Here is a 27742-nt window from a genome sequence, read left to right on the forward strand (position 1 = left end):
CCCAAACAGGAAGCAGTTAGCCAGAAGGTTATCTCACAGACGCGAGAGCAAATAACGTTACATTTCGCCCGTGATAATTGGCGATTGTTTTTTATTTTGGCAACAGTTCAGTGAGGTATATCTCCACTTAAGAAGAAAATACAGTCTTGGAGAATCCCATCAAAAATTAGCTAACTAATGTAAAATTAAAAAAAAAAAAGAATAATAATAAAAAGCAAGTTGCCCCTGAAGAGCTAACAACGTTAGCCATTTTCTTTGTTAATTGGCTGGCTAGCGAGCTGAAACGTGTACCGAGCTACATGTCAATTTCCTCTTTGTTCGCAAGCCTGCTAACTGACTATTGATGTAACTAGGTAACAAGCGAACGAACGTCAACGACCAATGAGTTACGAGGTGATTGTGCAGGTCAGGCGTACACAGGTACGTTACTACGCAACGCCGGGTAGCAAAACTAAACTGACCTAGCTAAGCTAAACTCAACTCCTATTCAATATCTTTATAGACTTTTTATTTTTGTTGTTGTTGATTTTAATGATGCAGAAACCTGACAACCAACTTATTTTGTAATAATATACAAGAGCGGTGTGTCTAGACGCCCTGGTAAGAAGTTAGCCAGTGCTACTCTGCTGATGCTAGCTAGCTAGTTCACTTGACTTACTAATTAGCTTAACGTTATTCCCCCTTTTATCTTACTTAGATAATGTCTCTCTGTACCATTCTGATGTTATTTGTGAAAAATTGAATGTAACGTTTTCAATGTAATGTTTTAATATTTGCAGTATATCGTTTTTTCTGACCGGGGTCGTATGAACATCCCTGGTCTGTGTGCTGCAAGGAGCAGCTGTTGAGGAGTTCCCGGATAAATCCTCATTATCACGTCCATCTGTGGAACTAATTGTCTCTATTTTCCACTTGAGACAAGTCTGATTGAAGAACAAGAACATCTATAGACACACCCGGTATGTTATGGTACACGAAACAACAACAAAGCTGAGGTGGATATTTAATATACATGGTCAGGTATACAGTACCAGTCAAATGTTTGGACACCTACTCGTTCCAGGTTTAAAAAAAAAAAACTATTTTCTACATTGTAGACTAATAGTGAAGACATCAAAACTATGAAAGAACACATATGGAATCATGTAGTAACCAAAAAAAGGGTTAAACAAATCACAATATATTTTATATTTGAGATTATTCAAAGAAGCCACCCTTTGCCTTGATGACCGCTTTGCACACTCTTGGCATTTAACAGGTGTGCCTGTGGAATTTCTTTCCTTCTCAATGCGTTCCAGCCAATCAGTTGTGTTGTGACAAGGTAGGGGTGGTTTACAGAAGATGGCCCAATTTGGTAAAAGACCAAGTCGATTTTATGGCAAGAACAGCTCAAATAAGCAAAGAGAAACGACAGTCCATCACTACTTTAAGACATGAAGGCCAGTCAATCCTGAAAATGTATTTGGACGTTTCTTCAAGTGCAGTGGCAAAAACCATCAAACGCTGTGATGAAACTGGCTCTCATGAGGACCGCCACAGGAAAGGAAGACCCAGAGTTACATCTGCTGCAGAAGATAAGTTCATTAAGAGTTACCAGCCTCAGAAACTGTAGCCCAAATAAATGCTTCAGAGTTCAAGTAACAGACACATCTCAACATCAACTGTTCAGGGGAGACTGTGTGAATCAGGCCTTCATGGTGGAATTGCTGCAAAGAAACCACTACTAAAGGACACCAATAAGAAGACCGAACATGAGCAATGGACATTAGACCGGTGGAAATTTGTCCTTTGGTCCAAATTTGACATTTTTGGTTACGCATGTGTGGTCCCCACCTTGAAGCATGGAGGGGGAGGAGGTGTGATGGTGTGGGGGTGCTTTGCTGTTGACACTGTCAGTGATTTATTTAGAATTCAAGGTACACTTAACCAGCATGGCTACCACAGCATTCTGCAGTGATACACCATCCCATCTGGTTTGCACTTAGTGGGAATATAATTTGTTTTTCAACAGGACAATGACCCAAAACGCCTCCAGGCTGTGAAGGGCTATTTAACCAAGAAGGATAGTGATGGAGTGCTGCATCAGATGACCTGGCCTCCACAATCACCTGACCTCAACCCAGTTGAGATGGTTTGGGATGAGTTGACCCGCAGAGTGAAGGAAAAGCAGTCAACAAGTGCTCAGCATATGTGGGAACTCTTTCAAGATGGTTGGAAAAGCATTCCAGGTGAAGCTGGTTGAGAGAATGCCAAGAGTGTGCAAAGCTGTCAAGGCAAAGGGTGGCTACTTTGAAGAATATAGAATATATTTAGATGGAACACTTTTTGTTGGTTACTACATGATTCCATGTCTGTTATTTCATTGTTTTGATGTCTTTACTATTATTCTACAATTTTAGAGAATTGTAAAAAATAAAAAATAAACTGTAATGAGAGGTATGTCCCAACTTTTGACCGAATCTGTACATTTTCTGTATCATTTCCTGTATCAATCGAGACTTTGGTCCATATACAGCTGAAGTCGGAAGTTTACATACTCTTAGGTCGGAGTCATTAAAACTAGTTTCTCAACCACTCCACAATTTCTTGATAACAAACTATAGTTTTGGCAAGTCGGTTAGGGCATCTACTTTGTGCATGACACAATTTTTCCAACAATTGTTTACAGACAGATTATTTCACTTATAATTCACGATCACAATTCCAGTGGGTCAGAAGTTTACATACACTAAGTTGACTGTGCCTTTAAACAGCTTGGAAAATTCCAGAAAATTATGTAATGTCTTTAGAAGCTTCTGATAGGCTAATTGACATCATTTGAGTCAATAGGAGGTGTACTTGTGGATGTATTTCAAGGCCTGTCGTCAAACTCAGTGCCTCTTTGCTTGACATGGGAAAATCAAAAGATATCAGTCAAAACCTCAGGGGGAAAAAAATTGTAGACTTCCACAAGTCTGGTTCATCCTTGGGAGCAATTTCCAAACGTCTGAAGGTACCACGTTCATCTGAACAAACAATAGGACGCAAGTATAAACACCATGGGATCACACAGCCGTCATACCGCTCAGGAAGGAGACGCATTCTGTCTCCTAGAGGTGAACTTACTTTGGTGCGAAAAGTGAGAAACAATCCCGGAAGAACAGCGAAGGACCTTTTAAAAAATATATATTATTTCACCTTTATTTAACCAGGGAGGCTAGTTGAGAACAAGTTCTCATTTACAACTGCGACCTGGCCAAGATAAAGCAAAATGAAGCCTTGTGAAGATGCTCGAGGAAACGGGTACAAAAGTATCTATATCCACAGTAAAACGAGTCCTATATCGACATAACCTGAAAGGTCGCTCAGCAAGGAAGAAGCCACTGCTCCAAAACCGCCATAAAAAAGCCAGACTACGATTTGCAACTGCACATGGGGACAAATATTGTACTTTTTGGAGAAATGTCCTCTGGTCTGATGAAACAAAAATAGAACTGTTTGGCCAAAATGACCATCTTTATGTTTGGAGGATAAAGGGGGAGGCTAGCATGCCGAAGAACAACATCCCAACCATGAAGAACGGGGGTGGCAGCATCATGTTGTGGGGGTGCTTTGCTGCAGGAGGGACTGGTGCACTTCAAAAAAATAGATGGCATCATGAGGCAGGAGAATTATGTGGATATATTGAAGCAACATCTCAAGACATCAGTCAGGAAGTTAAAGCTTGGTCATAAATGGGTCTTCCAAATGGACAATGACCCGAAGCATACTTCCAATGTTGTGGCAAAAATGACTTAAGGACAACAAAGTCTAGGTATTGGAGTGGCCATCACAAAGCCCTGACCTCAATCCTATGGAACATTTGTGGACAGAACTGAAAAAGTGTGTGTGAGCAAGGAGGCCTACAATTATACCAGCTTTGTCTGGAGGAATGGGCTAAAATTCACCCAACTTATTGTGGGAAGCTTGTGGAAGGCTACCTGAAACGTTTGACCCAAGTGAAACAATTTAAAGGCAATGCTACCAAATACTAATTGAGTGTATGTAAACTTCTGACCCACTGGCAATGTGATGAGACATAAAAGCTGAAATAAATCATTCTCTATTATTCTGACTTTTCACATTTCTTAAAATAAAGTGGTGATCCTAACTGACCTAAGACAGGGGATTTTTACTAGGATTAAATGTCAGGAATTGTGAAACTGAGTTTTAAATGTGTTTGGCTAAGTTGTATTTAAACTTCAACTGTACATTTATCAAGCCTTTCAGTGTAGAAGTGCTGGTCTAGGATCAGTTCCCCTCTCCATGTAAATCTGATACATTGTGATCTAAAATGTAAAACTGATCTTAGACCAGCACTCCTACTCTGAGATGCTGCGATATCGAATGGCTATTGGTGAAGGTGGTGAAGACTTCATTCATCTAGCTAGCGGAATGAGATCTCTAATACTAGGAATGTCTCTGTCTGTGATTTCTAGTGTTCTTCTCCAGGCGGTTGTCATGCACCTGTAATCCGCTTCCTGTCAGCCAGACAGCCGGGCCCAGCCACCCAGACCCAGCCACAGCGCTCCGGTCCAGTGGGTCCCCATGGAGCCCAGTAATGACGTAGCGTTGGATATCATTATCACCAACGTGGTGGCTGTATTCAGGACACGCTGCCACCTCAACCTGCGCACCATCGCTCTGGAGGGGGTCAACGTAATCTATAAACCTGAATATGGGGTAAGGACAGACGCACAATGGGTGGACTGGCGGCCATTTTGAGTGTACACACAACCTGTATTATTTTACTTAGCTCTTAAGACTACAGGATTCTAATATCCCATAACTCTTTGCAGCAATGGAACCAGCTTTGCTTGTTAGCAACGGTCGCTAGCACTTTATTTTCAAACACTCCAGCATGGAATTATTAGTGTCTTAACCTGTATTTTTTTAAACATTTTTTTTTTAAACAGAAGTAAAATCAGAAAGTGTAACCCTCAATCTTTTTCTGTAATTTGTCGATTCAACTCAACTGACTTGACAATACATGCAATCGATTGCATGAGCCACATCAGTTGGCATCATTTGAATGAAAATTCTACGTTACCATGGAAATTATTGCATCACAATACCAGCCAGCCATTGTGAGTTTCCCAGTCAAATTGCCATGGTTATAGGTTCCGAGCCTGTTCTATGTCTATGGTGAGGACACCACCTGTAATGTTGTTTCACCTTTCAACTCAGTTGGCCAGAGAATTGGCTTTCCCGGAATTCCTCTCAACGTTTCTACAGTTTTTTTTTTTTTTTTTTTTTTTTGTGTTCTCAAAGGAACCCGGGGCGTTTTGTTTTGAGGGAACCCGGTGCGTTTTGTTTTGAGGGAACCCGGTGCGTTTTGTTTTGAGGGAACCCGGTGCGTTTTGCTTTGAGGGAACCCGGTGCGTTTGAGGGAACCCGGTGCGTTTGAGGGAACCCGGTGCGTTTGAGGGAACCCGGGGCGTTTTTCTTTGAGGGAACCCGGTGCGTTTGAGGGAACCCGGGGCCCTTATCTTAATTGATCTACATACTGTGTTACACTCTCCTTTAGTTCTATGCACTTCTGTGCAGATTAGTTTTTGAACCGGGCCGTATACAACTCTCCGTGGTTCTGTTTGCGTAGAGTATGTAGAGTCCTTCAGGTGCTCTGTGACTAGTAACTATGTGAGGACAGTGGGTATTGTATAGTCCTATCCTGTGTGTGTATCTTCTAGAAAGTCCTGATGAAACTCCGCAAACCCAGGATCACCGCTTCCATCTGGTCTTCAGGGAAAATCATCTGTACGGGCGCTACCAGGTAAACACACCTCAACACACACACACCTCAACACACACACACACCTCAACACCCACACACACCTCAACACCCACACACACCTCAACACACACACACCTCAACACCCACACACACCTCAACACACACACACACCTCAACACACACACACACCTCAACACACACACACACCTCAACACACACACACCTCAATAAACACACACACCTCAATACACACACACACCTCAACACACACACACACCTCAACAAACACACACACACCTCACACACACACACACCTCAACACACACACACACACCTCAACACACACACACACCCCAACACACACACACACACACCTCAACACACACACACACACCTCACCCTCACACACACACACACACACCTCAACACACACACACACACACCTCAACACACACACACACACCTCAACACACACACACACACACACCTCAACACACACCTCAACACACACACACACACACACCTCAACACACACACACACACACCTCAACACACACACACACACACACACACACCTCAACACACACACACACACACCTCAACACACACACACCTCAACACACACCTCAACACACACACCTCAACACACACCTCAACACACACACACACACACACCTCAACACACACACCTCAACACACACACCTCAACACACACACACACACCTCAACACACACACACCGCAATGCAATACACACACACCTCAATACACACACACACCTCAACACACACACACACCTCAACACACACACACACCCCAACACACACACCACACACACCTCACACACACACACACACACACACACCTCAACACACACACCTCAACACACACACACACCTCACACACACACACACACCTCAACACACACACACACACCTCAACACACACACACACACACCTCAACACACACACCTCACACACACACACACACACCTCAACACACACACACACACACCTCAACACACACACACCGCAATGCAATACACACACACCTCAACACACACACACACCTCAACACACACACACCTCAACACACACACACACCTCATCACACACACACACCTCAACACACACCTCAACACACACACACACACGCAATGCAATGCAACACACACACACCTCAACACACACCTCAACACACACACACGCCTCAACACACACACACGCCTCACACACACACACACGCCTCAACACACACACACACCTCACACACACACACACCTCAACGCACACACACACACACCTCAACGCACACACACACACACCTCAACGCACACACACACACACCTCAACGCACACACACACACCTCAACGCACACACACACACCTCAACGCACACACACACACACACACACCTCAACGCGCACACACACACCTCAACGCGCACACACACACCTCAATGCACACACACACACACCTCAATGCACACACACACGCCTCAATACACACACACACGCCTCAATACACACACACACGCCTCAACACACACACACCTCAACACACACACACCTCAATACACACACACACCTCAATACACACCTCAATACACACACCACACACACCTCAATACACACCTCAATACACACACCACACACCCCACCATACACACACACCACACACACCACCATACACACACACACACCACAATACACACAGTAGACAACACACCACAATATACACACACGCAACACACCAACGCTATCATGTATACACACACTGATCTGTGTCTCTCTGTCTCCCCAGCGAGGATGAGGCTAAGCAGGGAGCCCGGAGGTTAGCCCGCACCCTGCAGAAACTGGGCTTCAAGGTATGAGAACTAACCTGTTCATGACCCGTGGGGTTCAGTTGGTAGAGCGTGGTACTAACCTGTTCATGACCCGTGGGGTTCAGTTGGTAGAGCGTGGTACTAACCTGTTCATGACCCGTGTGGTTGTTGGTAGAGCGTGGTACTAACCTGTTCATGACCCGTGGGGTTCAGTTGGTAGAGCGTGGTACTAACCTGTTCATGACCCGTGTGGTTGTTGGTAGAGCGTGGTACTAACCTCTTCATGACCCTTGGGGTTGTTGGTAGAGCGTGGTACTAACCTGTTCATGACCCGTGTGGTTCAGTTGATAGAGCGTGGTACTAACCTTCATGACCCGTGGGGTTCAGTTGATAGAGCGTGGTACTAACCTGTACATGACCCATGGGGTTCAGTTGGTAGAGCGTGGTACTAACCTGTTCATGACCCGTGGGGTTGTTGGTAGAGCGTGGTACTAACCTGTTCATGACCCGTGGGGTTGTTGGTAGAGCGTGGTACTAACCTGTTCATGACTCGTGGTGTTGTTGGTAGAGCGTGGTACTAACCTGTTCATGACCCGTGGGGTTGTTGGTAGAGCGTGGTACTAACCTGTTCATGACTCGTGGTGTTGTTGGTAGAGCGTGGTACTAACCTGTTCATGACTCATGGGGTTCAGTTGGTAGAGCGTGGTACTAACCTGTTCATGACTCGTGGGGTTGTTGGTAGAGCGTGGTACTAACCTGTTCATGACCCGTGGGGTTGTTGGTAGAGCGTGGTACTAACCTGTTCATGACCCGTGTGGTTGTTGGTAGAGCGTGGTACTAACCTGTTCATGACCCTTGGGGTTGTTGGTAGAGCGTGGTACTAACCTGTTCATGACCCTTGGGGTTGTTGGTAGAGCGTGGTACTAACCTGTTCATGACTCGTGGGGTTCAGTTGGTAGAGCGTGGTACTAACCTGTTCATGACTCGTGGGGTTCAGTTGGTAGAGCGTGGTACTAACCTGTACATGACCCGTGGGGTTCAGTTGGTAGAGCGTGGTACTAACCTGTTCATGACTCATGGGGTTCAGTTGGTAGAGCGTGGTACTAACCTGTTCATGACTCATGGGGTTCAGTTGGTAGAGCGTGGTACTAACCTGTTCATGACCCTTGGGGTTGTTGGTAGAGCGTGGTACTAACCTGTTCATGACCCGTGGGGTTCAGTTGGTAGAGCGTGGTACTAACCTGTTCATGACCCTTGGGGTTGTTGGTAGAGCGTGGTACTAACCTGTTCATGACCCGTGTGGTTCAGTTGGTAGAGCGTGGTACTAACCTGTTCATGACTCGTGGTGTTCAGTTGGTAGAGCGTGGTACTAACCTGTTCATGACTCGTGGTGTTCAGTTGGTAGAGCGTGGTACTAACCTGTTCATGACCCGTGTGGTTGTTGGTAGAGTGTGGTACTAACCTCTTCATGACCCTTGGGGTTGTTGGTAGAGCGTGGTACTAACCTGTTCATGACCTGTGTGGTTGTTGGTAGAGCGTGGTACTAACCTGTTCATGACCCGTGGGGTTGTTGGTAGAGCGTGGTACTAACCTGTTCATGACTCGTGGTGTTCAGTTGGTAGAGCGTGGTACTAACCTGTTCATGACCCGTGGGGTTCAGTTGGTAGAGCGTGGTACTAACCTGTTCATGACCCGTGTGGTTCATTTGTTAGCGTGGTACTGACCTGTAGATGACCCGTGGGGTTGTTGGTAGAGCGTGGTACTAACCTTCATGACCCTTGGGGTTGTTGGTAGAGCGTGGTACTAACCTGTTCATGACCCGTGGGGTTCAGTTGGTAGAGCGTGGTACTAACCTGTTCATGACCGTGGGGTTCAGTTGGTAGAGCGTGGTACTAACCTGTACATGACCTGTGTGGTTGTTGGTAGAGCGTGGTACTAACCTGTTCATGACTCGTGGTGTTCAGTTGGTAGAGCGTGGTACTAACCTGTTCATGACCCTTGGGGTTCAGTTTGTAGAGCGTGGTACTAACCTGTTCATGACCTGTGTGGTTGTTGGTAGAGCGTGGTACTAACCTGTTCATGACCCGTGGGGTTGTTGGTAGAGCGTGGTACTAACCTGTTCATGACCCGTGGTGTTCAGTTGGTAGAGCGTGGTACTAACCTGTTCATGACTCGTGGTGTTCAGTTGGTAGAGCGTGGTACTAACCTGTTCATGACCGTTGGGTTCAGTTGGTAGAGCGTGGTACTAACCTGTTCATGACCCGTGGTGTTCAGTTGGTAGAGCGTGGTACTAACCTGTTCATGACCCGTGGGGTTGTTGGTAGAGCGTGGTACTAACCTGTTCATGACCTGTGTGGTTGTTGGTAGAGCGTGGTACTAACCTGTTCATGACCCGTGTGGTTGTTGGTAGAGCGTGGTACTAACCTGTTCATGACCCGTGGGGTTCAGTTGGTAGAGCGTGGTACTAACCTGTTCATGACCCGTGTGGTTGTTGGTAGAGCGTGGTACTAACCTGTTCATGACCCGTGGGGTTGTTGGTAGAGCGTGGTACTAACCTGTTCATGACCCGTGGGGTTGTTGGTAGAGCGTGGTACTAACCTGTTCATGACCCATGGGGTTGTTGGTAGAGCGTGGTACTAACCTGTTCATGACCCGTGGGGTTCAGTTGGTAGAGCGTGGTACTAACCTGTTCATGACCCGTGGTGTTCAGTTGGTAGAGCGTGGTACTAACCTGTTCATGACCCGTGGGGTTGTTGGTAGAGCGTGGTACTAACCTGTACATGACCCATGGGGTTCAGTTGGTAGAGCGTGGTACTAACCTGTTCATGACCCGTGTGGTTGTTGGTAGAGCGTGGTACTAACCTGTTCATGACCCGTGGGGTTGTTGGTAGAGCGTGGTACTAACCTGTTCATGACTCGTGGGGTTGTTGGTAGAGCGTGGTACTAACCTGTTCATGACCCTTGGGGTTGTTGGTAGAGCGTGGTACTAACCTGTTCATGACCCGTGGGGTTGTTGGTAGAGCGTGGTACTAACCTGTACATGACCCGTGGGGTTCAGTTGGTAGAGCGTGGTACTAACCTGTAGATGACCCGTGGTGTTCAGTTGGTAGAGCGTGGTACTAACCTGTTCATGACCCGTGGGGTTCAGTTGGTAGAGCGTGGTACTAACCTGTTCATGACCCGTGGTGTTGTTGGTAGAGCGTGGTACTAACCTGTTCATGACCCGTGGGGTTGTTGGTAGAGCGTGGTACTAACCTGTTCATGACTCGTGGTGTTCAGTTGGTAGAGCGTGGTACTAACCTGTTCATGACCCGTGTGGTTGTTGGTAGAGCGTGGTACTAACCTGTTCATGACCTGTGTGGTTGTTGGTAGAGCGTGGTACTAACCTGTTCATGACCCGTGTGGTTGTTTGTAGAGCGTGGTACTAACCTGTACATGACCTGTGTGGTTGTTGGTAGAGCGTGGTACTAACCTGTTCATGACCCGTGGGGCTGTTGGTAGAGCGTGGTACTAACCTGTTCATGACCCGTGTGGTTCAGTTGGTAGAGCGTGGTACTAACCTGTTCATGACCCGTGGGGTTCAGTTGGTAGAGCGTGGTACTAACCTGTTCATGACTCATGGGGTTGTTGGTAGAGCGTGGTACTAACCTGTACATGACCCGTGGGGTTCAGTTGGTAGAGCGTGGTACTAACCTGTACATGACCCGTGGGGTTGTTGGTAGAGCGTGGTACTAACCTGTACATGACCCGTGGGGTTCAGTTGGTAGAGCGTGGTACTAACCTGTACATGACCCGTGGGGTTCAGTTGGTAGAGCGTGGTACTAACCTGTACATGACCCGTGGGGTTGTTGGTAGAGCGTGGTACTAACCTGTTCATGACCCGTGGTGTTCAGTTGGTAGAGCGTGGTACTAACCTGTTCATGACCGTGGTGTTCAGTTTGTAGAGCGTGGTACTAACCTGTTCATGACCCGTGGTGTTCAGTTGGTAGAGCGTGGTACTAACCTGTTCATGACCCGTGGGGCTGTTGGTAGAGCGTGGTACTAACCTGTACATGACCTGTGTGGTTGTTGGTAGAGCGTGGTACTAACCTGTTCATGACCCGTGGGGCTGTTGGTAGAGCGTGGTACTAACCTCTTCATGACCCGTGGGGTTGTTGGTAGGGTTGTTGGTAGAGCGTGGTACTAACCTGTTCATGACCCTTGGGGTTGTTGGTAGAGCGTGGTACTAACCTGTTCATGACCGTGGGGTTCAGTTGGTAGAGCGTGGTACTAACCTGTTCATGACCCGTGGGGTTGTTGGTAGAGCGTGGTACTAACCTGTACATGACCCGTGGGGTTCAGTTGGTAGAGCGTGGTACTAACCTGTACATGACCCGTGGGGTTGTTGGTAGAGCGTGGTACTAACCTGTTCATGACCCGTGTGGTTGTTGGTAGAGCGTGGTACTAACCTGTTCATGACCCGTGGGGTTGTTGGTAGAGCGTGGTACTAACCTGTTCATGACCCGTGGGGTTGTTGGTAGAGCGTGGTACTAACCTGTTCATGACCCGTGGGGTTGTTGGTAGAGCGTGGTACTAACCTGTTCATGACCCGTGGGGTTCAGTTGGTAGAGCGTGGTACTAACCTGTTCACGTGGGGTTGTTGGTAGAGCGTGGTACATGACCCGTGGGGTTCAGTTGGTAGAGCGTGGTACTAACCTGTTCATGACCCGTGGGGTTCAGTTGGTAGAGCGTGGTACTAACCTCTTCATGACCCGTGGGGCTGTTGGTAGAGCGTGGTACTAACCTGTACATGACCTGTGGGGTTGTTGGTAGAGCGTGGTACTAACCTGTTCATGACCCTTGGGGTTGTTGGTAGAGCGTGGTACTAACCTGTTCATGACCCTTGGGGTTGTTGGTAGAGCGTGGTACTAACCTGTTCATGACCCTTGGGGTTGTTGGTAGAGCGTGGTACTAACCTGTTCATGACCCTTGGGGTTGTTGGTAGAGCGTGGTACTAACCTGTTCATGACCCTTGGGGTTGTTGGTAGAGCGTGGTACTAACCTGTTCATGACCCGTGGGGTTCAGTTGGTAGAGCGTGGTACTAACCTGTTCATGACCCGTGGGGTTCAGTTGGTAGAGCGTGGTACTAACCTGTTCATGACCCGTGGGGTGGTGTTCAGTTTGTTCAGTTGGTAGAGCGTGGTACTAACCTGTTCATGACTCGTGGGGTTGTTGGTAGAGCGTGGTACTAACCTGTACATGACTCGTGGGGTTCAGTTGGTAGAGCGTGGTACTAACCTGTTCATGACCCGTGGGGTTCAGTTGGTAGAGCGTGGTACTAACCTGTTCATGACCGTGGGGTTCAGTTGGTAGAGCGTGGTACTAACCTGTTCATGACTCGTGGGGCTGTTGGTAGAGCGTGGTACTAACCTGTACATGACCCGTGGGGTTCAGTTGGTAGAGCGTGGTACTAACCTGTTCATGACCTGTGTGGTTGTTGGTAGAGCGTGGTACTAACCTGTTCATGACCCGTGGTGTTCAGTTGGTAGAGCGTGGTACTAACCTGTTCATGACCCGTGGTGTTCAGTTGGTAGAGCGTGGTACTAACCTGTTCATGACTCGTGGGGTTGTTGGTAGAGCGTGGTACTAACCTGTTCATGACCCGTGGGGTTGTTGGTAGAGCGTGGTACTAACCTGTACATGACCCATGGGGTTCAGTTGGTAGAGCGTGGTACTAACCTCTTCATGACCCTTGGGGTTGTTGGTAGAGCGTGGTACTAACCTCTTCATGACCCTTGGGGTTGTTGGTAGAGCGTGGTACTAACCTGTACATGACCCATGGGGTTCAGTTGGTAGAGCGTGGTACTAACCTGTTCATGACCCGTGGGGTTGTTGGTAGAGCGTGGTACTAACCTGTTCATGACCCGTGGGGTTGTTGGTAGAGCGTGGTACTAACCTGTTCATGACCCGTGGGGTTCAGTTGGTAGAGCGTGGTACTAACCTGTTCATGACCCGTGGGGTTGTTGGTAGAGCGTGGTACTAACCTGTTCATGACCCGTGGGGTTGTTGGTAGAGCGTGGTACTAACCTGTTCATGACCCGTGGGGTTGTTGGTAGAGCGTGGTACTAACCTGTTCATGACCCGTGTGGTTGTTGGTAGAGCGTGGTACTAACCTGTTCATGACCCGTGGGGTTCAGTTGGTAGAGCGTGGTACTAACCTGTTCATGACCCGTGGGGTTGTTGGTAGAGCGTGGTACTAACCTGTTCATGACCCGTGGTGTTCAGTTGGTAGAGCGTGGTACTAACCTGTTCATGACCCGTGGTGTTCAGTTGGTAGAGCGTGGTACTAACCTGTTCATGACCCGTGGGGTTCAGTTGGTAGAGCGTGGTACTAACCTGTTCATCACCCGTGGGGCTGTTGGTAGAGCGTGGTACTAACCTGTTCATGACCCGTGGGGTTGTTGGTAGAGCGTGGTACTAACCTGTTCATGACCCGTGGGGTTGTTGGTAGAGCGTGGTACTAACCTGTTCATGACCCATGGGGTTGTTGGTAGAGCGTGGTACTAACCTGTTCATGACCCGTGGGGTTGTTGGTAGAGCGTGGTACTAACCTGTTCATGACCCGTGGGGTTCAGTTGGTAGAGCGTGGTACTAACCTGTTCATGACCCGTGGGGTTCAGTTGGTAGAGCGTGGTACTAACCTGTTCATCACCCGTGTGGCTGTTGGTAGAGCGTGGTACTAACCTGTACATGACCTGTGTGGTTGTTGGTAGAGCGTGGTACTAACCTGTACATGACCTGTGTGGTTGTTGGTAGAGCGTGGTACTAACCTGTTCATGACCCGTGTGGTTGTTGGTAGAGCGTGGTACTAACCTGTTCATGACCCGTGGGGTTGTTGGTAGAGCGTGGTACTAACCTGTTCATGACCCGTGGGGTTCAGTTGGTAGAGCGTGGTACTAACCTGTACATGACCCGTGTGGTTGTTGGTAGAGCGTGGTACTAACCTGTACATGACCTGTGTGGTTGTTGGTAGAGCGTGGTACTAACCTGTACATGACCCATGGGGTTCAGTTGGTAGAGCGTGGTACTAACCTCTTCATGACCCTTGGGGTTGTTGGTAGAGCGTGGTACTAACCTGTTCATGACCCTTGGGGTTGTTGGTAGAGCGTGGTACTAACCTGTTCATGACCCGTGTGGTTGTTGGTAGAGCGTGGTACTAACCTGTTCATGACTCGTGGTGTTCAGTTGGTAGAGCGTGGTACTAACCTGTTCATGACCCGTGTGGTTGTTGGTAGAGCGTGGTACTAACCTGTACATGACCCATGGGGTTCAGTTGGTAGAGCGTGGTACTAACCTGTTCATGACCCGTGGGGTTGTTGGTAGAGCGTGGTACTAACCTGTTCATGACCTGTGGGGCTGTTGGTAGAGCGTGGTACTAACCTGTTCATGACCCGTGGGGTTGTTGGTAGAGCGTGGTACTAACCTGTTCATGACCCGTGGGGTTGTTGGTAGAGCGTGGTACTAACCTGTTCATGACCCGTGGGGTTCAGTTGTAGAGCGTGGTACTAACCTGTTCATGACCCGTGGGGTTGTTGGTAGAGCGTGGTACTAACCTGTACATGACCCGTGGGGTTCAGTTGGTAGAGCGTGGTACTAACCTGTTCATGACCCGTGGGGCTGTTGGTAGAGCGTGGTACTAACCTGTTCATGACCCGTGGGGTTGTTGGTAGAGCGTGGTACTAACCTGTTCATGACCCGTGGGGTTGTTGGTAGAGCGTGGTACTAACCTGTTCATGACCCGTGGGGTTGTTGGTAGAGCGTGGTACTAACCTGTTCATGACCCGTGTGGTTGTTGGTAGAGCGTGGTACTAACCTGTTCATGACTCGTGGGGTTGTTGGTAGAGCGTGGTACTAACCTGTTCATGACCCGTGGGGTTGTTGGTAGAGCGTGGTACTAACCTGTTCATGACCCTTGGGGTTGTTGGTAGAGCGTGGTACTAACCTGTTCATGACCCGTGGGGTTGTTGGTAGAGCGTGGTACTAACCTGTTCATGACCCGTGGGGTTGTTGGTAGAGCGTGGTACTAACCTGTTCATGACCCGTGGGGTTGTTGGTAGAGCGTGGTACTAACCTGTTCATGACCCGTGGGGTTGTTGGTAGAGCGTGGTACTAACCTGTTCATGACCCGTGGGGTTGTTGGTAGAGCGTGGTACTAACCTGTTCATGACCCGTGGGGTTCAGTTGGTAGAGCGTGGTACTAACCTGTTCATGACCCGTGGGGTTGTTGGTAGAGCGTGGTACTAACCTGTTCATGACCCGTGGGGTTCAGTTGGTAGAGCGTGGTACTAACCTGTTCATGACCCGTGGGGTTCAGTTGGTAGAGCGTGGTACTAACCTGTTCATGACCCGTGGGGTTGTTGGTAGAGCGTGGTACTAACCTGTTCATGACCCGTGGGGTTGTTGGTAGAGCGTGGTACTAACCTGTTCATGACCCGTGGGGTTCAGTTGGTAGAGCGTGGTACTAACCTGTTCATGACCCGTGGGGTTGTTGGTAGAGCGTGGTACTAACCTGTTCATGACCCGTGGGGTTGTTGGTAGAGCGTGGTACTAACCTGTTCATGACCCGTGGGGTTCAGTTGGTAGAGCGTGGTACTAACCTGTTCATGACCCGTGGGGTTCAGTTGGTAGAGCGTGGTACTAACCTGTTCATGACCCGTGGGGTTGTTGGTAGAGCGTGGTACTAACCTGTTCATGACCCGTGGGGTTGTTGGTAGAGCGTGGTACTAACCTGTACATGACCCGTGGGGTTCAGTTGGTAGAGCGTGGTACTAACCTGTTCATGACCGTGGGGTTCAGTTGGTAGAGCGTGGTACTAACCTGTACATGACCTGTGTGGTTGTTGGTAGAGCGTGGTACTAACCTGTTCATGACCCATGGGGTTCAGTTGGTAGAGCGTGGTACTAACCTTCATGACCGTGGGGCTGTTGGTAGAGCGTGGTACTAACCTGTACATGACCTGTGTGGTTGTTGGTAGAGCGTGGTACTAACCTGTACATGACCTGTGGGGTTCAGTTGGTAGAGCGTGGTACTAACCTGTTCATGACCCGTGGGGTTCAGTTGGTAGAGCGTGGTACTAACCTGTTCATGACCCGTGGGGTTCAGTTGGTAGAGCGTGGTACTAACCTGTTCATGACCCGTGGGTTCAGTTGGTAGAGCGTGGTACTAACCTGTTCATGACCTGTGTGGTTGTTGGTAGAGCGTGGTACTAACCTGTTCATGACCCATGGGGTTCAGTTGGTAGAGCGTGGTACTAACCTGTTCATGACCCGTGGGGTTGTTGGTAGAGCGTGGTACTAACCTGTTCATGACCCGTGGGGTTGTTGGTAGAGCGTGGTACTAACCTGTACATGACCCGTGGGGTTCAGTTGATAGAGCGTGGTACTAACCTGTTCATGACCCGTGGGGTTCAGTTGGTAGAGCGTGGTACTAACCTGTTCATGACCCGTGGGGTTCAGTTGGTAGAGCGTGGTACTAACCTGTTCATGACCCGTGGGGTTGTTGGTAGAGCGTGGTACTAACCTGTTCATGACCCGTGGGGTTCAGTTGGTAGAGCGTGGTACTAACCTGTTCATGACCCGTGGGGTTCAGTTGGTAGAGCGTGGTACTAACCTGTTCATGACCCGTGGGGTTAGTTGGTAGAGCGTGGTACTAACCTGTTCATGACCCGTGTGGTTCAGTTGATAGAGCGTGGTACTAACCTGTACATGACCCATGGGGTTGTTGGTAGAGCGTGGTACTAACCTGTTCATGACCCGTGGGGTTGTTGGTAGAGCGTGGTACTAACCTGTTCATGACCCGTGGGGTTCAGTTGATAGAGCGTGGTACTAACCTTCATGACCCGTGGGGTTCAGTTGATAGAGCGTGGTACTTGCAATGCCAGGGTTGTGGGTTTAATTCCCACGGGGGACCGTTACGGGCCCAGAAAATACCATGTGCTAAATGACTCCAATGTAAACATCACAAAACGTTATTAAAATGACAGGAATCGATTCCTTACGACAGTGTTGATTCCTTAAGAAATTGTAAATCGAGCCCTAACTACAGCCCACCACAAACTATCGTGTGTGTGTGTGTGTGTGTGTGTGTGTGTGTGTGTGTGTGTGTGTGTGTGTGTGTGTGTGTGTGTGTGTGTGTGTGTGTGTGTGTGTGTGTGTGTGTGTGTGTGTGTGTGTGTGTGTGTGTAGGTGAGGTTCTCAGAGTTCAAGGTGGTGAATGTCCTGGCAGTGTGCTCCATGCCCTTCGCCATCCGACTCATCGACTTCACCATGAACAACCGGCCCATCGCCAGGTAAAACAGACAACGACGTCACGCCAGCAATGGATCACGCACACACACACACACACACACACACACACACACACTGCAACAACCATTGCCAACCGTTTCCACAGATCTCCACTCTCAACACAGCAGTGTGTGACCGTGTAGATGAGGCCTTTCTATAGTAAAGGGTGTCCCAGCCAGAACAACCCATAGGACACTAGTCCATCTCCTGTTTCTGTAGTGAGACAGCTTGATGTACCAGGACACCCCCTGGACAGGACACTAGTCCATCTCCTGTTTCTGTAGTGAGACAGCTTGATGTACCAGGACACCCCCTGGACAGGACACTAGTCTATCTCCTGTTTCTGTAGTGAGACAGCTTGATGTACCAGGACACCCCCTGGACAGGACACTAGTCCATCTCCTGTTTCTGTAGTGAGACAGCTTGATGTACCAGGACACCCCCTGGACAGGACACTAGTCTGTCTCCTGTTTCTGTAGTGAGACAGCTTGATGTACCAGGACACCCCCTGGACAGGACACTAGTCTGTCTCCTGTTTCTGTAGTGAGACAGCTTGATGTACCAGGACACCCCCTGGACAGGACACTAGTCCGTCTCCTGTTTCTGTAGTGAGACAGCTTGATGTACCAGGACACCCCCTGGACAGGACACTCGTCAAGAATCAATGCTATATCTTTAATTGAAATGCTCTTTGATTTTGGTACAATCTGACATTCACTGCTGTTCAAAGTTTTTTAGGGAAACTGGCCCATAGATTTTAAATTCTCAATGGGAATAGAGTCCATCTCCTGTTTCTGTAGTGAGACAGCTTGATGTCAAAACACATTTAGCTATTGCACCTTTTGTCCATCTCCTGTTTATGTCAAATCACTGACTCACTAGTCTGTCCCTGTTTCACATGAGACAGCTGGATGGAAACGTGGTACTGACTCACTAGTCCATCTCCTGTTTCTGTAGTGAGACAGCTTGATAAACTGGATGGAAACTAGTCTGTGTTTCTGTAGTGAGACAGCTTGATGTACCAATTAGTCCCTCTCCTGTTTCTGTAGTGAGACAGCTTAATGTACGTGACACTAGTCCATCTCCTGTTTCTGGTGAGACTTGACAGGACACCCCTGGACAGGACACTAGTGTGTTTAAACTGGATGGAACACGTGGGTAAGCCTGTCTCCTGACTCTGTAGTGAGACACTCGACACTAGTCTGCCCCTGTAGTGAGCCCACATAAACGTGAATCAATGAAATGCTCTTTGATTTTGGTACAACTGACTCACTGCTGTTCAAAGTTTTTTAGGGCCCCTGGCCCATACATTTTAAATTCTCATGGGAATAGATGACTGTCAATTAGCCCCTGTACCCAAAAACATTTAGCTATTGCACCTTTTCATTCTATTAGCCCCTGTTATGTCAAATCACTGGTCATGGAAACGTGGGTACTGACTCACTCAATTAGCCCCTGTGCCCACATAAACGTGGATGGAAACGTGGGTACTGACTCACTCAGCTAATATTGTTTCAGATTGGTAAATTGGTCTAGCCAGCTATCTAAACTTGTAGTAATCATGGTGGATTTACTGACCTAGGGGCCCCCATTCATTTTGTTAGTCACGCTCACTCAGATATCCTGTTCAAAACTGAAAACATTTCTCTCCACCCTATGACAAAATCAATAGCATTGCAGGAAATTACTTTTAAAATGTCAAATTGATCTCCGCGCCATGGCAAAATAAGAATTGCACGAAATGCCTTTCTATAAATGTCATACATCTCCTCTCAGACCCATGGTACCTGCCTACAGAGCAGCAAGAGGAACTACCCCTTCCCTACCTTCAGGCTCTGCTCAAATCCCTCCATCCCGAGCACTCTATCTGCCACCGCTGGTCTCTTGACCCTCCCACTGCTACAGAATGGCTGTTCCTGCTGGTCTCTTGACCCTCCCACCCCTACAGGAGGGCTGTTCCTGCTGGTCTCTTGACCCTCCCACCCCTACAGGAGGAATGTTCCTGCTGGTCTCTTGACCCTCCCACCCCTACAGGAGGGCAGTTCCCTCTGGTCTCTTGACCCTCCCACCCCTACAGGAGGGAGTTCCCTCTGGTCCCTTGACCCTCCCACCCCTACAGGAGGGAGGTTCCCTCTGGTCTCTTGACCCTCCCACCCCTACAGGAGGGCAGTTCCCTCTGGTCTCTTGACCCTCCCACCCCTACAGGAGGGAGTTCCCTCTGGTCCCTTGACCCTCCCACCCCTACAGGAGGGAGGTTCCCTCTGGTCTCTTGACCCTCCCACCCCTACAGGAGGGAGGTTCCCTCTGGTCCCTTGACCCTCCCACCCCTACAGGAGGGAGGTTCCCTCTGGTCCCTTGACCCTCCCACCCCTACAGGAGGGAGTTCCCTCTGGTCCCTTGACCCTCCCACCCCTACAGGAGGGATGTTCCTGCTGGTCTCTTGACCCTCCCACCCCTACAGGAGGGAGTTCCCTCTGGTCCCTTGACCCTCCCACCCCTACAGGAGGGAGTTCCCTCTGGTCCCTTGACCCTCCCACCCCTACAGGAGGGCAGTTCCCTCTGGTCTCTTGACCCTCCCACCCCTACAGGAGGGCAGTTCCCTCTGGTCTCTTGACCCTCCCACCCCTACAGGAGGGAGGTTCCCTCTGGTCTCTTGATCCTCCCACCCCTACAGGAGGGAGTTCCCTCTGGTCCCTTGACCCTCCCACCCCTACAGGAGGGAGTTCCCTCTGGTCCCTTGACCCTCCCACCCCTACAGGAGGGAGTTCCCTCTGGTCTCTTGACCCTCCCACCCCTACAGGAGGGCAGTTCCCTCTGGTCTCTTGACCCTCCCACCCCTACAGGAGGGAGTTCCCTCTGGTCCCTTGACCCTCCCACCCCTACAGGAGGGAGGTTCCCTCTGGTCCCTTGACCCTCCCACCCCTACAGGAGGGAGTTCCCTCTGGTCCCTTGACCCTCCCACCCCTACAGGAGGGAGTTCCCTCTGGTCCCTTGACCCTCCCACCCCTACAGGAGGGAGTTCCCTCTGGTCTCTTGACCCTCCCACCCCTACAGGAGGGCAGTTCCCTCTGGTCTATTGACCCTCCCACCCCTACAGGAGGGAGTTCCCTCTGGTCTCTTGACCCTCCCACCCCTACAGGAGGAATGTTCCTGCTGGTCTCTTGACCCTCCCACCCCTACAGGAGGGAGTTCCCTCTGGTCTCTTGACCCTCCCACCCCTACAGGAGGAATGTTCCTGCTGGTCTCTTGACCCTCCCACCCCTACAGGAGGGAGTTCCCTCTGGTCTCTTGACCCTCCCACCCCTACAGGAGGGCAGTTCCCTCTGGTCTATTGACCCTCCCACCCCTACATGAGGGCAGTTCCCTCTGGTCTATTGACCCTCCCACCCCTACAGGAGGGAGTTCCCTCTGGTCCCTTGACCCTCCCACCCCTACAGGAGGGAGTTCCCTCTGGTCCCTTGACCCTCCCACCCCTACAGGAGGGAGTTCCCTCTGGTCTCTTGACCCTCCCACCCCTACAGGAGGGAGTTCCCTCTGGTCTCTTGACCCTCCCACCCCTACAGGAGGGAGTTCCCTCTGGTCTCTTGACCCTCCCACCCCTACAGGAGGGAGTTCCCTCTGGTCCCTTGACCCTCCCACCCCTACAGGAGGGAGTTCCCTCTGGTCTCTTGACCCTCCCACCCCTACAGGAGGGAGTTCCCTCTGGTCTCTTGACCCTCCCACCCCTACAGGAGGGAGTTCCCTCTGGTCTCTTGACCCTCCCACCCCTACAGGAGGGAGTTCCCTCTGGTCCCTTGACCCTCCCACCCCTACAGGAGGGAGTTCCCTCTGGTCCCTTGACCCTCCCACCCCTACAGGAGGGCAGTTCCTGCTGGTCTCTTGACCCTCCCACCCCTACAGGAGGGAGTTCCCTCTGGTCTCTTGACCCTCCCACCCCTACAGGAGGGAGTTCCAGCTGGTCTCTTGACCCTCCCACCCCTACAGGAGGGAGTTCCCTCTGGTCTCTTGACCCTCCCACCCCTACAGGAGGGAGTTCCCTCTGGTCCCTTGACCCTCCCACCCCTACAGGAGGGAGTTCCCTCTGGTCTCTTGACCCTCCCACCCCTACAGGAGGGAGTTCCCTCTGGTCTCTTGACCCTCCCACCCCTACAGGAGGGCAGTTCCCTCTGGTCTATTGACCCTCCCACCCCTACAGGAGGGAGTTCCCTCTGGTCCCTTGACCCTCCCACCCCTACAGGAGGGAGGTTCCCTCTGGTCCCTTGACCCTCCCACCCCTACAGGAGGGAGGTTCCCTCTGGTCCCTTGACCCTCCCACCCCTACAGGAGGGAGGTTCCCTCTGGTCCCTTGACCCTCCCACCCCTACAGGAGGGAGGTTCCCTCTGGTCCCTTGACCCTCCCACCCCTACAGGAGGGAGGTTCCCTCTGGTCTCTTGACAGGAGGGGTGGGAGGGGTTCCCTCTGGTCCCTTGACAGGAGGGGTGGGAGGGGTTCCCTCTGGTCCCTTGACAGGAGGGGTGGGAGGGGTTCCCTCTGGTCTCTTGACAGGAGGGGTGGGAGGGGTTCCCTCTGGTCTCTTGACAGGAGGGGTGGGAGGGGTTCCCTCTGGTCTCTTGACAGGAGGGGTGGGAGGGGTTCCCTCTGGTCTCTTGACAGGAGGGGTGGGAGGGGTTCCCTCTGGTCTCTTGACAGGAGGGGTGGGAGGGGTTCCCTCTGGTCTCTTGACAGGAGGGGTGGGAGGGGTTCCCTCTGGTCTCTTGACAGGAGGGGTGGGAGGGGTTCCCTCTGGTCTCTTGACAGGAGGGGTGGGAGGGGTTCCCGCTCGTCTCTGTCCTGGCAACCCGATGATGGAAGTAGCTTCCCCCTGAAGGACAGCAGAGTCCCTTCCCGTCTTCTAAAAACCTGCCCTCTTCAAATAGTATCTTAAATAGTCCTACAGCAACCACGCCAAACACCCCCTTACTAGCTCTGATCTTGCTACTTTTTGTTGAGGTAAAACATGTATTACTACGAATGTGTGATGTAGTTGTCCCACCTGGCTCATCTTAAGATAAGAGCTTCTGCTAAATGACTAAAATGTCAAATTTCATGGCAAAATGTGTAGACTTGCAGGACATGAATTCAAAAATTTAAAAAAAATTTTTAAAAATGTCCCAGGGTCCTTAGCTCAGTAATGAGCTTTATTGTCGAACCGCTGAGCTGTAGTCAACGAATAGCATTCTCACATAGGTGTTTGTTTTGTCTAGGTGGGAAAGGGCAGTGTGGAGTGAAATAGAGACCGCATCATCTGTGGATGTGTTATGGCGGTATGCAAATTGGAGTGGGTCAAGGGTCTCTGGGATAATGGTGTTGATGTGAGCCATTTACTAGCTTTTCAAAGCACTTCATGGCTACAGACGTGAGTGCTACGGGTCTGTAGTCATGTAGGCAGGTTACATTAGTGTACTTGGGCACAGTGACTATAGTAGTCTGCTTGAAGCATGTTGGTATTTCAGACTCAATCAGGGACATGTTGAAAATGTCAGTGAAGACACTTGCCAGTTGGTCAGCACATGCTTGGAGCACACGTCCTGGTAATCCGTCTGGCCCTGCGGCCTTGTGAATGTTGACCTGTTCAAAGGGGTCTAACTCACAGCGTCACCCACAGACTATTGGTTAGAGTGTTTTTTTGGATTTAGTAATTTAGTGAAAAAGGTTGCATAAGTATTCAAACCCCTGAGCTGACAAGGTACAAATCTGTCGTTCTACCCCTGAACAGGCAGTTAGCCCCACTGTTCCCAGGCCGTCATTGAAAATAAGAATGTGTTTGAGTCTTAAGTCTTGCCTGGTTAAATAAAGGTTCAAATTCTGCTTTTTTTAAAAAAAAAAAAAAAACTGTCAAGTTGGTTGTTGACACATTTTCACTCTGCTCATGATGTTAATGCCTCGAAAATTGAAAACATGTATATTTTTTGAATGTTTTGGTTAATTTAGTTGAAAATGTATTTACATAAGTCTTTTATTCTAAAAAAACTCAAAAAGTCCTTGAGCCAATACATTTTGAGTCTTTCTGGTTAGAATCACCTTTGAGTCTTTCTGGTTCGAATCACCTTTTGAGTCTTTCTGGTTCGAATCACCTTCGAGTCTTTCTGGTTAGAATCACCTTTGAGTCTTTCTGGAGGAATGTTTTGAGTTTTTTCTGGTACAGGCTCACTTTCTTTTGAGTCTTTCTGGTTGAAAATCTATGGCAAGACTTAAAAATTTCAACAAAATCTTTCTGGTTCGAATCACCTTTTGAATCTTTCTGGTTAGAATCACCTTTTGAGTCTTTCTGGTTAGAATCACCTTTTGAGTCTTTCTCAGTAATTGGAAAACCTCCCTGGTCTTTGTGGTTGGAAAACCTGGAAAACCTCCTGGTCTTTGTGGTTGGAAACACCTGGTCTGGAAATTTCTGGAAACCTGGTCTTACCATCATTGGTCTCTAAGAACTGGTTGATCACCTGTTTTCTCCTTTAACACATTAAACTTTTAATAAAATTCTTAAAGCTCTGTCAAGTTGGTTGTTGACAGTCATTTTTTAAGTCTTGCCTTTGTGGTAAGATGTTCAAGCCTCCCTGGTCAGAAACATTCAAACTCTTTGTGGTTTTTTTTGTAATTTATTTGTACCCACCTTAGGTCTTTTTTGGTTATTGTCTGTTGAAAAGTGAATTTGTCTCCTCCCTGGTCTTTTTTATCCTGGTTGGAAAACTCAAAAAGTCCTTGTCTTTGTGGTTGGAAAACCTCCCTGGTCTTTGATGTTGGAAAACCACCATGGTCTTTGTGGTTGAAAAGTGGTCTCTTGTGGTTGGAAAACCTCCAAACTTTGTGGTAACTCTTCGTGGTTGGACATGAACCTCCCTGGTTTTGTCTTTGGAAAACCTTGGTCTTTGTGGTTGGAAAACCTTTGGTAACTTTGTGGTTAAAACCTCCTGGTCTTTGTTTTGGAAAACCTCCCTTTTTATTCTGTAAAGGCTTCCTGGTCTTTTCATGGTTGGTCTTTGTGGTTGAAAATCTATGGTCAAGACTTAAAAACCTCCCTGGTCTGGTTGTGGAACAAAACCTCCTGGTCTTTGTGGTTAAAACCTTAATTAACCTTGTCTGGTTGGAAAACCTCCCATCATGGTTGGAAAACTATGGTCTTTGTGGTTGGAATACCTCTGGTCTTTGTGGTCTTTGTGGTTCTTCTCACTCTGGTCTTTGTGGTTGGAAAACCTCCCTGGTCTTTGTGGTTGGAAAACCTCCTGGTGTTTTCCTATGGTTGGAAAGCCATCCCTGGTCTTCCTGGTTGGAAAACCTCCCTGGTCTTTGTGGTTGGAAAAACTACTGGTCTTTGTGGTTGATCCAGTCCCTGGTCTTTGTGGTTGAAATACCTGGTCTTTGTGGTTGGAAAACCTTCCTCTCCTGGTCTGGCAACTAAGAACCTCTGGTCCTGGTCTTTGTGGTTATAAACCTCCCTCAAATTCTGCTTTTTTGGAAAACCATTGGTATTTTTGGAAACCCATCCTGGTCTTTGTGGTTGGAAAACCTCTTTGTGAGTCTTTGTGGTTGGAAAACCTCCTGGTCTTTGTGGTTGGAAAACCTCCCTGGTCTTTGTGGTTGGAAAACCTCCCTGGTCTTTGTGGTTGGAAAACCTCCCTGGTCTTTGTGGTTGGAAAACCTCCCTGGTCTTTGTGGTTGGAAAACCTGGTCTTTGTGGTTGGAAAACTGGTCTCCCTGGTCTTTGTGGTTGGAAAACCTCCCTGGTCTTTGTGGTTGGAAAACCTCCCTGGTCTTTGTGGTTGGAAAACCTCCCTGGTCTTTTGGTTGGAAAACCTCCCTGGTCTTTGTGGTTGGAAAACCTCCCTGGTCTTTGTGGTTGGAAAACCTCTCCCTGGTCTTTGTGGTTGGAAAACCTCCCTCTGGTCTTTGTGGTTGGAAAACCTCCCTGGTCTTTGTGGTTGGAAAACCTCCTGGTCTTTGTGGTTGGAAAACCTCCCTGGTCTTTGTGGTTGGAAAACCTCCCTGGTCTTTGTGGTTGGAAAACCTCCCTGGTCTTTGTGGTTGGAAAACCTCCTGGTCTTTGTGGTTGGAAAACCTCCCTGGTCTTTGTGGTTGGAAAACCTCCCTGGTCTTTGTGGTTGGAAAACCTCCCTGGTCTTTGTGGTTGGAAAACCTCTCCTGGTCTTTGTGGTTGGAAAACCTCTCTGGTCTTTGTGGTTGGAAAACCTCCCTGGTCTTTGTGGTTGGAAAACCTCTCTGGTCTTTGTGGTTGGAAAACCTCCTGGTCTTTGTGGTTGGAAAACCTCCCTGGTCTTTGTGGTTGGAAAACCTCCCTGGTCTTTGTGGTTGGAAAACCTCCCTGGTCTTTGTGGTTGGAAAACCTCTCTGGTCTTTGGTTGGAAAACCTCCCTGGTCTTTGTGGTTGGAAAACCTCCCTGGTCTTTGGTTGGAAAACCTCCCTGGTCTTTGTGGTTGAATCTGTGTTGTGAAAATGCACTGCTCGACTGAGGGACCTTACAGATAATTGTTTGTTTTGGGGTAGAGAGATGAGGTCGTCATTCACAAATCATGTTACGCTTATTATTGCACACAGTGAGTCCATCCATACAACTTATTTTTTACTCCTGAACTTGTTTAGGCTTGAAAATAACAAAGGGGTTGAATACTTATTGACTCATTACATTACAGCTGTTCATTTTTTAAATAATTCCACTTTGACATTATGTGGTTTGTGTCACTGATCTACACACATCGCAATTGAATCTGTTTTTAAATTCAAGCTGTAACGCAACAAAATGTGAAAACGTCAAGGGGTGTGAATACTTTCTGAAAGTGTGTGTGTGTGTGTGTGTGTGTGTGTGTGTGTGTGTGTGTGTGTGTAGCTATGAGCCAGAGCTCCACCCCGCTGCCACCTACAGGATCAAAACCCTCAAGGCCACCGTCCAGGTCTTCTCTACTGGCAGCCTTACCATCACAGGTACACACACACACACACCGTCCAGCGACAGCCTTACCATCACAGGTACACACACACACCGTCCAGCGACAGCCTTACCATCACAGGTACACACACACACCGTCCAGCGACAGCCTTACCATCACAGGTACACACACATACCGTCCAGCGACAGCCTTACCATCACAGGTACACACACACACACCGTCCAGCGACAGCCTTACCTTCACAGGTACACACACACCGTCCAGCGACAGCCTTACCTTCACAGGTACACACACACCGTACACAATAAAACTTTTAAGTCTTTTCACTTTTGTGGGGAAACTTGAAAACCGTGTCCAACCACACCCAACGCATTTCATATGACTAACTTTGTCTGTCTGTGTGTCTGTGTCTCGTCTGTCTCTCTCAGGACCAAATGTGCAGGCTGTAGCCACGGCTGTAGAGCACATCTACCCCATGCTGTTAGAGTGTCAGAAACCCCTCCGCAAATAACACACACGGAAAAACAGCAACGGACTGGAGAGAGAGAAAGACAGAGGCTAAAAAGCACCTCACCCATTGGATGCATTGTATTATCCTCAACTTGTCTGCCCCGGCAACAGTCTGGGCCTTCGTCCTGATTGGCTGGATTTGTCCAGGAAGTCAGAAAGGCAGCTTCCGTCCTCCTACTGTCCAATGACCTGTTGTCTTGGTGACAGCTACGCCCTCTGAACTTTGACCCTGGATGACCTCTACAGGATGACCTCTACAGTATGACCTCTAACCTTTCACCTTTAGCAGCCAGCCAGCCAATGATGGCTGCTCCAGTGACTGATTCACACTAGAAGGGGCGGGACTCTCCAAGCCAACCATGATTCCTTATTATTTTAGATTTGATGATGTC

General features: G+C 49.0%; 1 protein-coding gene and 3 long non-coding RNA genes across 10 annotated transcripts; 1 reads left to right on the forward strand and 3 right to left on the reverse strand.

Moving 5' to 3' along the window:
• Positions 1–27701, forward strand: tbpl1 (TBP-like 1). Of its 2 annotated transcripts, none has more exons than XM_052524593.1 (8): positions 1–420; positions 780–959; positions 4458–4701; positions 5709–5791; positions 7555–7618; positions 17801–17904; positions 26780–26874; positions 27269–27701. In XM_052524593.1, exons 3-8 carry the CDS (start codon positions 4567–4569, stop codon positions 27349–27351), a joined length of 564 nt encoding a protein of 187 aa, XP_052380553.1. In that variant the 5' UTR covers positions 1–420; positions 780–959; positions 4458–4566; the 3' UTR covers positions 27352–27701. The 2 variants fall into 2 exon arrangements, with proteins under 2 accessions (XP_052380553.1, XP_052380554.1); XM_052524594.1 differs by lacking the exon at positions 1–420 and adding an exon at positions 435–600.
• LOC127931529 (uncharacterized) lies at positions 7831–16448 on the reverse strand. 2 transcript variants are annotated; one of them, XR_008141648.1, is made up of 6 exons: positions 16390–16448; positions 14649–14734; positions 11580–11708; positions 9430–9473; positions 7985–8029; positions 7831–7896 (listed from the first exon to the last, which is right to left on the reverse strand). It is a non-coding gene; the product is annotated as an uncharacterized LOC127931529 (long non-coding RNA). The 2 variants fall into 2 exon arrangements; XR_008141647.1 differs by lacking the exons at positions 7831–7896; positions 7985–8029; positions 9430–9473 and having other exon boundaries at positions 11264–11708.
• LOC127931530 (uncharacterized) lies at positions 11752–13402 on the reverse strand. The gene is made up of 3 exons (XR_008141649.1): positions 13120–13402; positions 12272–12316; positions 11752–11850 (listed from the first exon to the last, which is right to left on the reverse strand). It is a non-coding gene; the product is annotated as an uncharacterized LOC127931530 (long non-coding RNA).
• Positions 25477–26771, reverse strand: LOC127931528 (uncharacterized). Of its 5 annotated transcripts, none has more exons than XR_008141645.1 (4): positions 26353–26771; positions 26201–26252; positions 25890–25967; positions 25477–25601 (listed from the first exon to the last, which is right to left on the reverse strand). It is a non-coding gene; the product is annotated as an uncharacterized LOC127931528 (long non-coding RNA). The 5 variants fall into 5 exon arrangements; XR_008141646.1 differs by lacking the exon at positions 25890–25967 and adding an exon at positions 25993–26070; XR_008141643.1 differs by having other exon boundaries at positions 26201–26278.
• Positions 27702–27742: the final 41 nt, after the last annotated feature.

The sequence above is a fragment of the Oncorhynchus keta genome, chromosome 8, assembly GCF_023373465.1.
Source record: "Oncorhynchus keta strain PuntledgeMale-10-30-2019 chromosome 8, Oket_V2, whole genome shotgun sequence".
Lineage (NCBI taxonomy): Eukaryota > Metazoa > Chordata > Actinopteri > Salmoniformes > Salmonidae > Oncorhynchus > Oncorhynchus keta.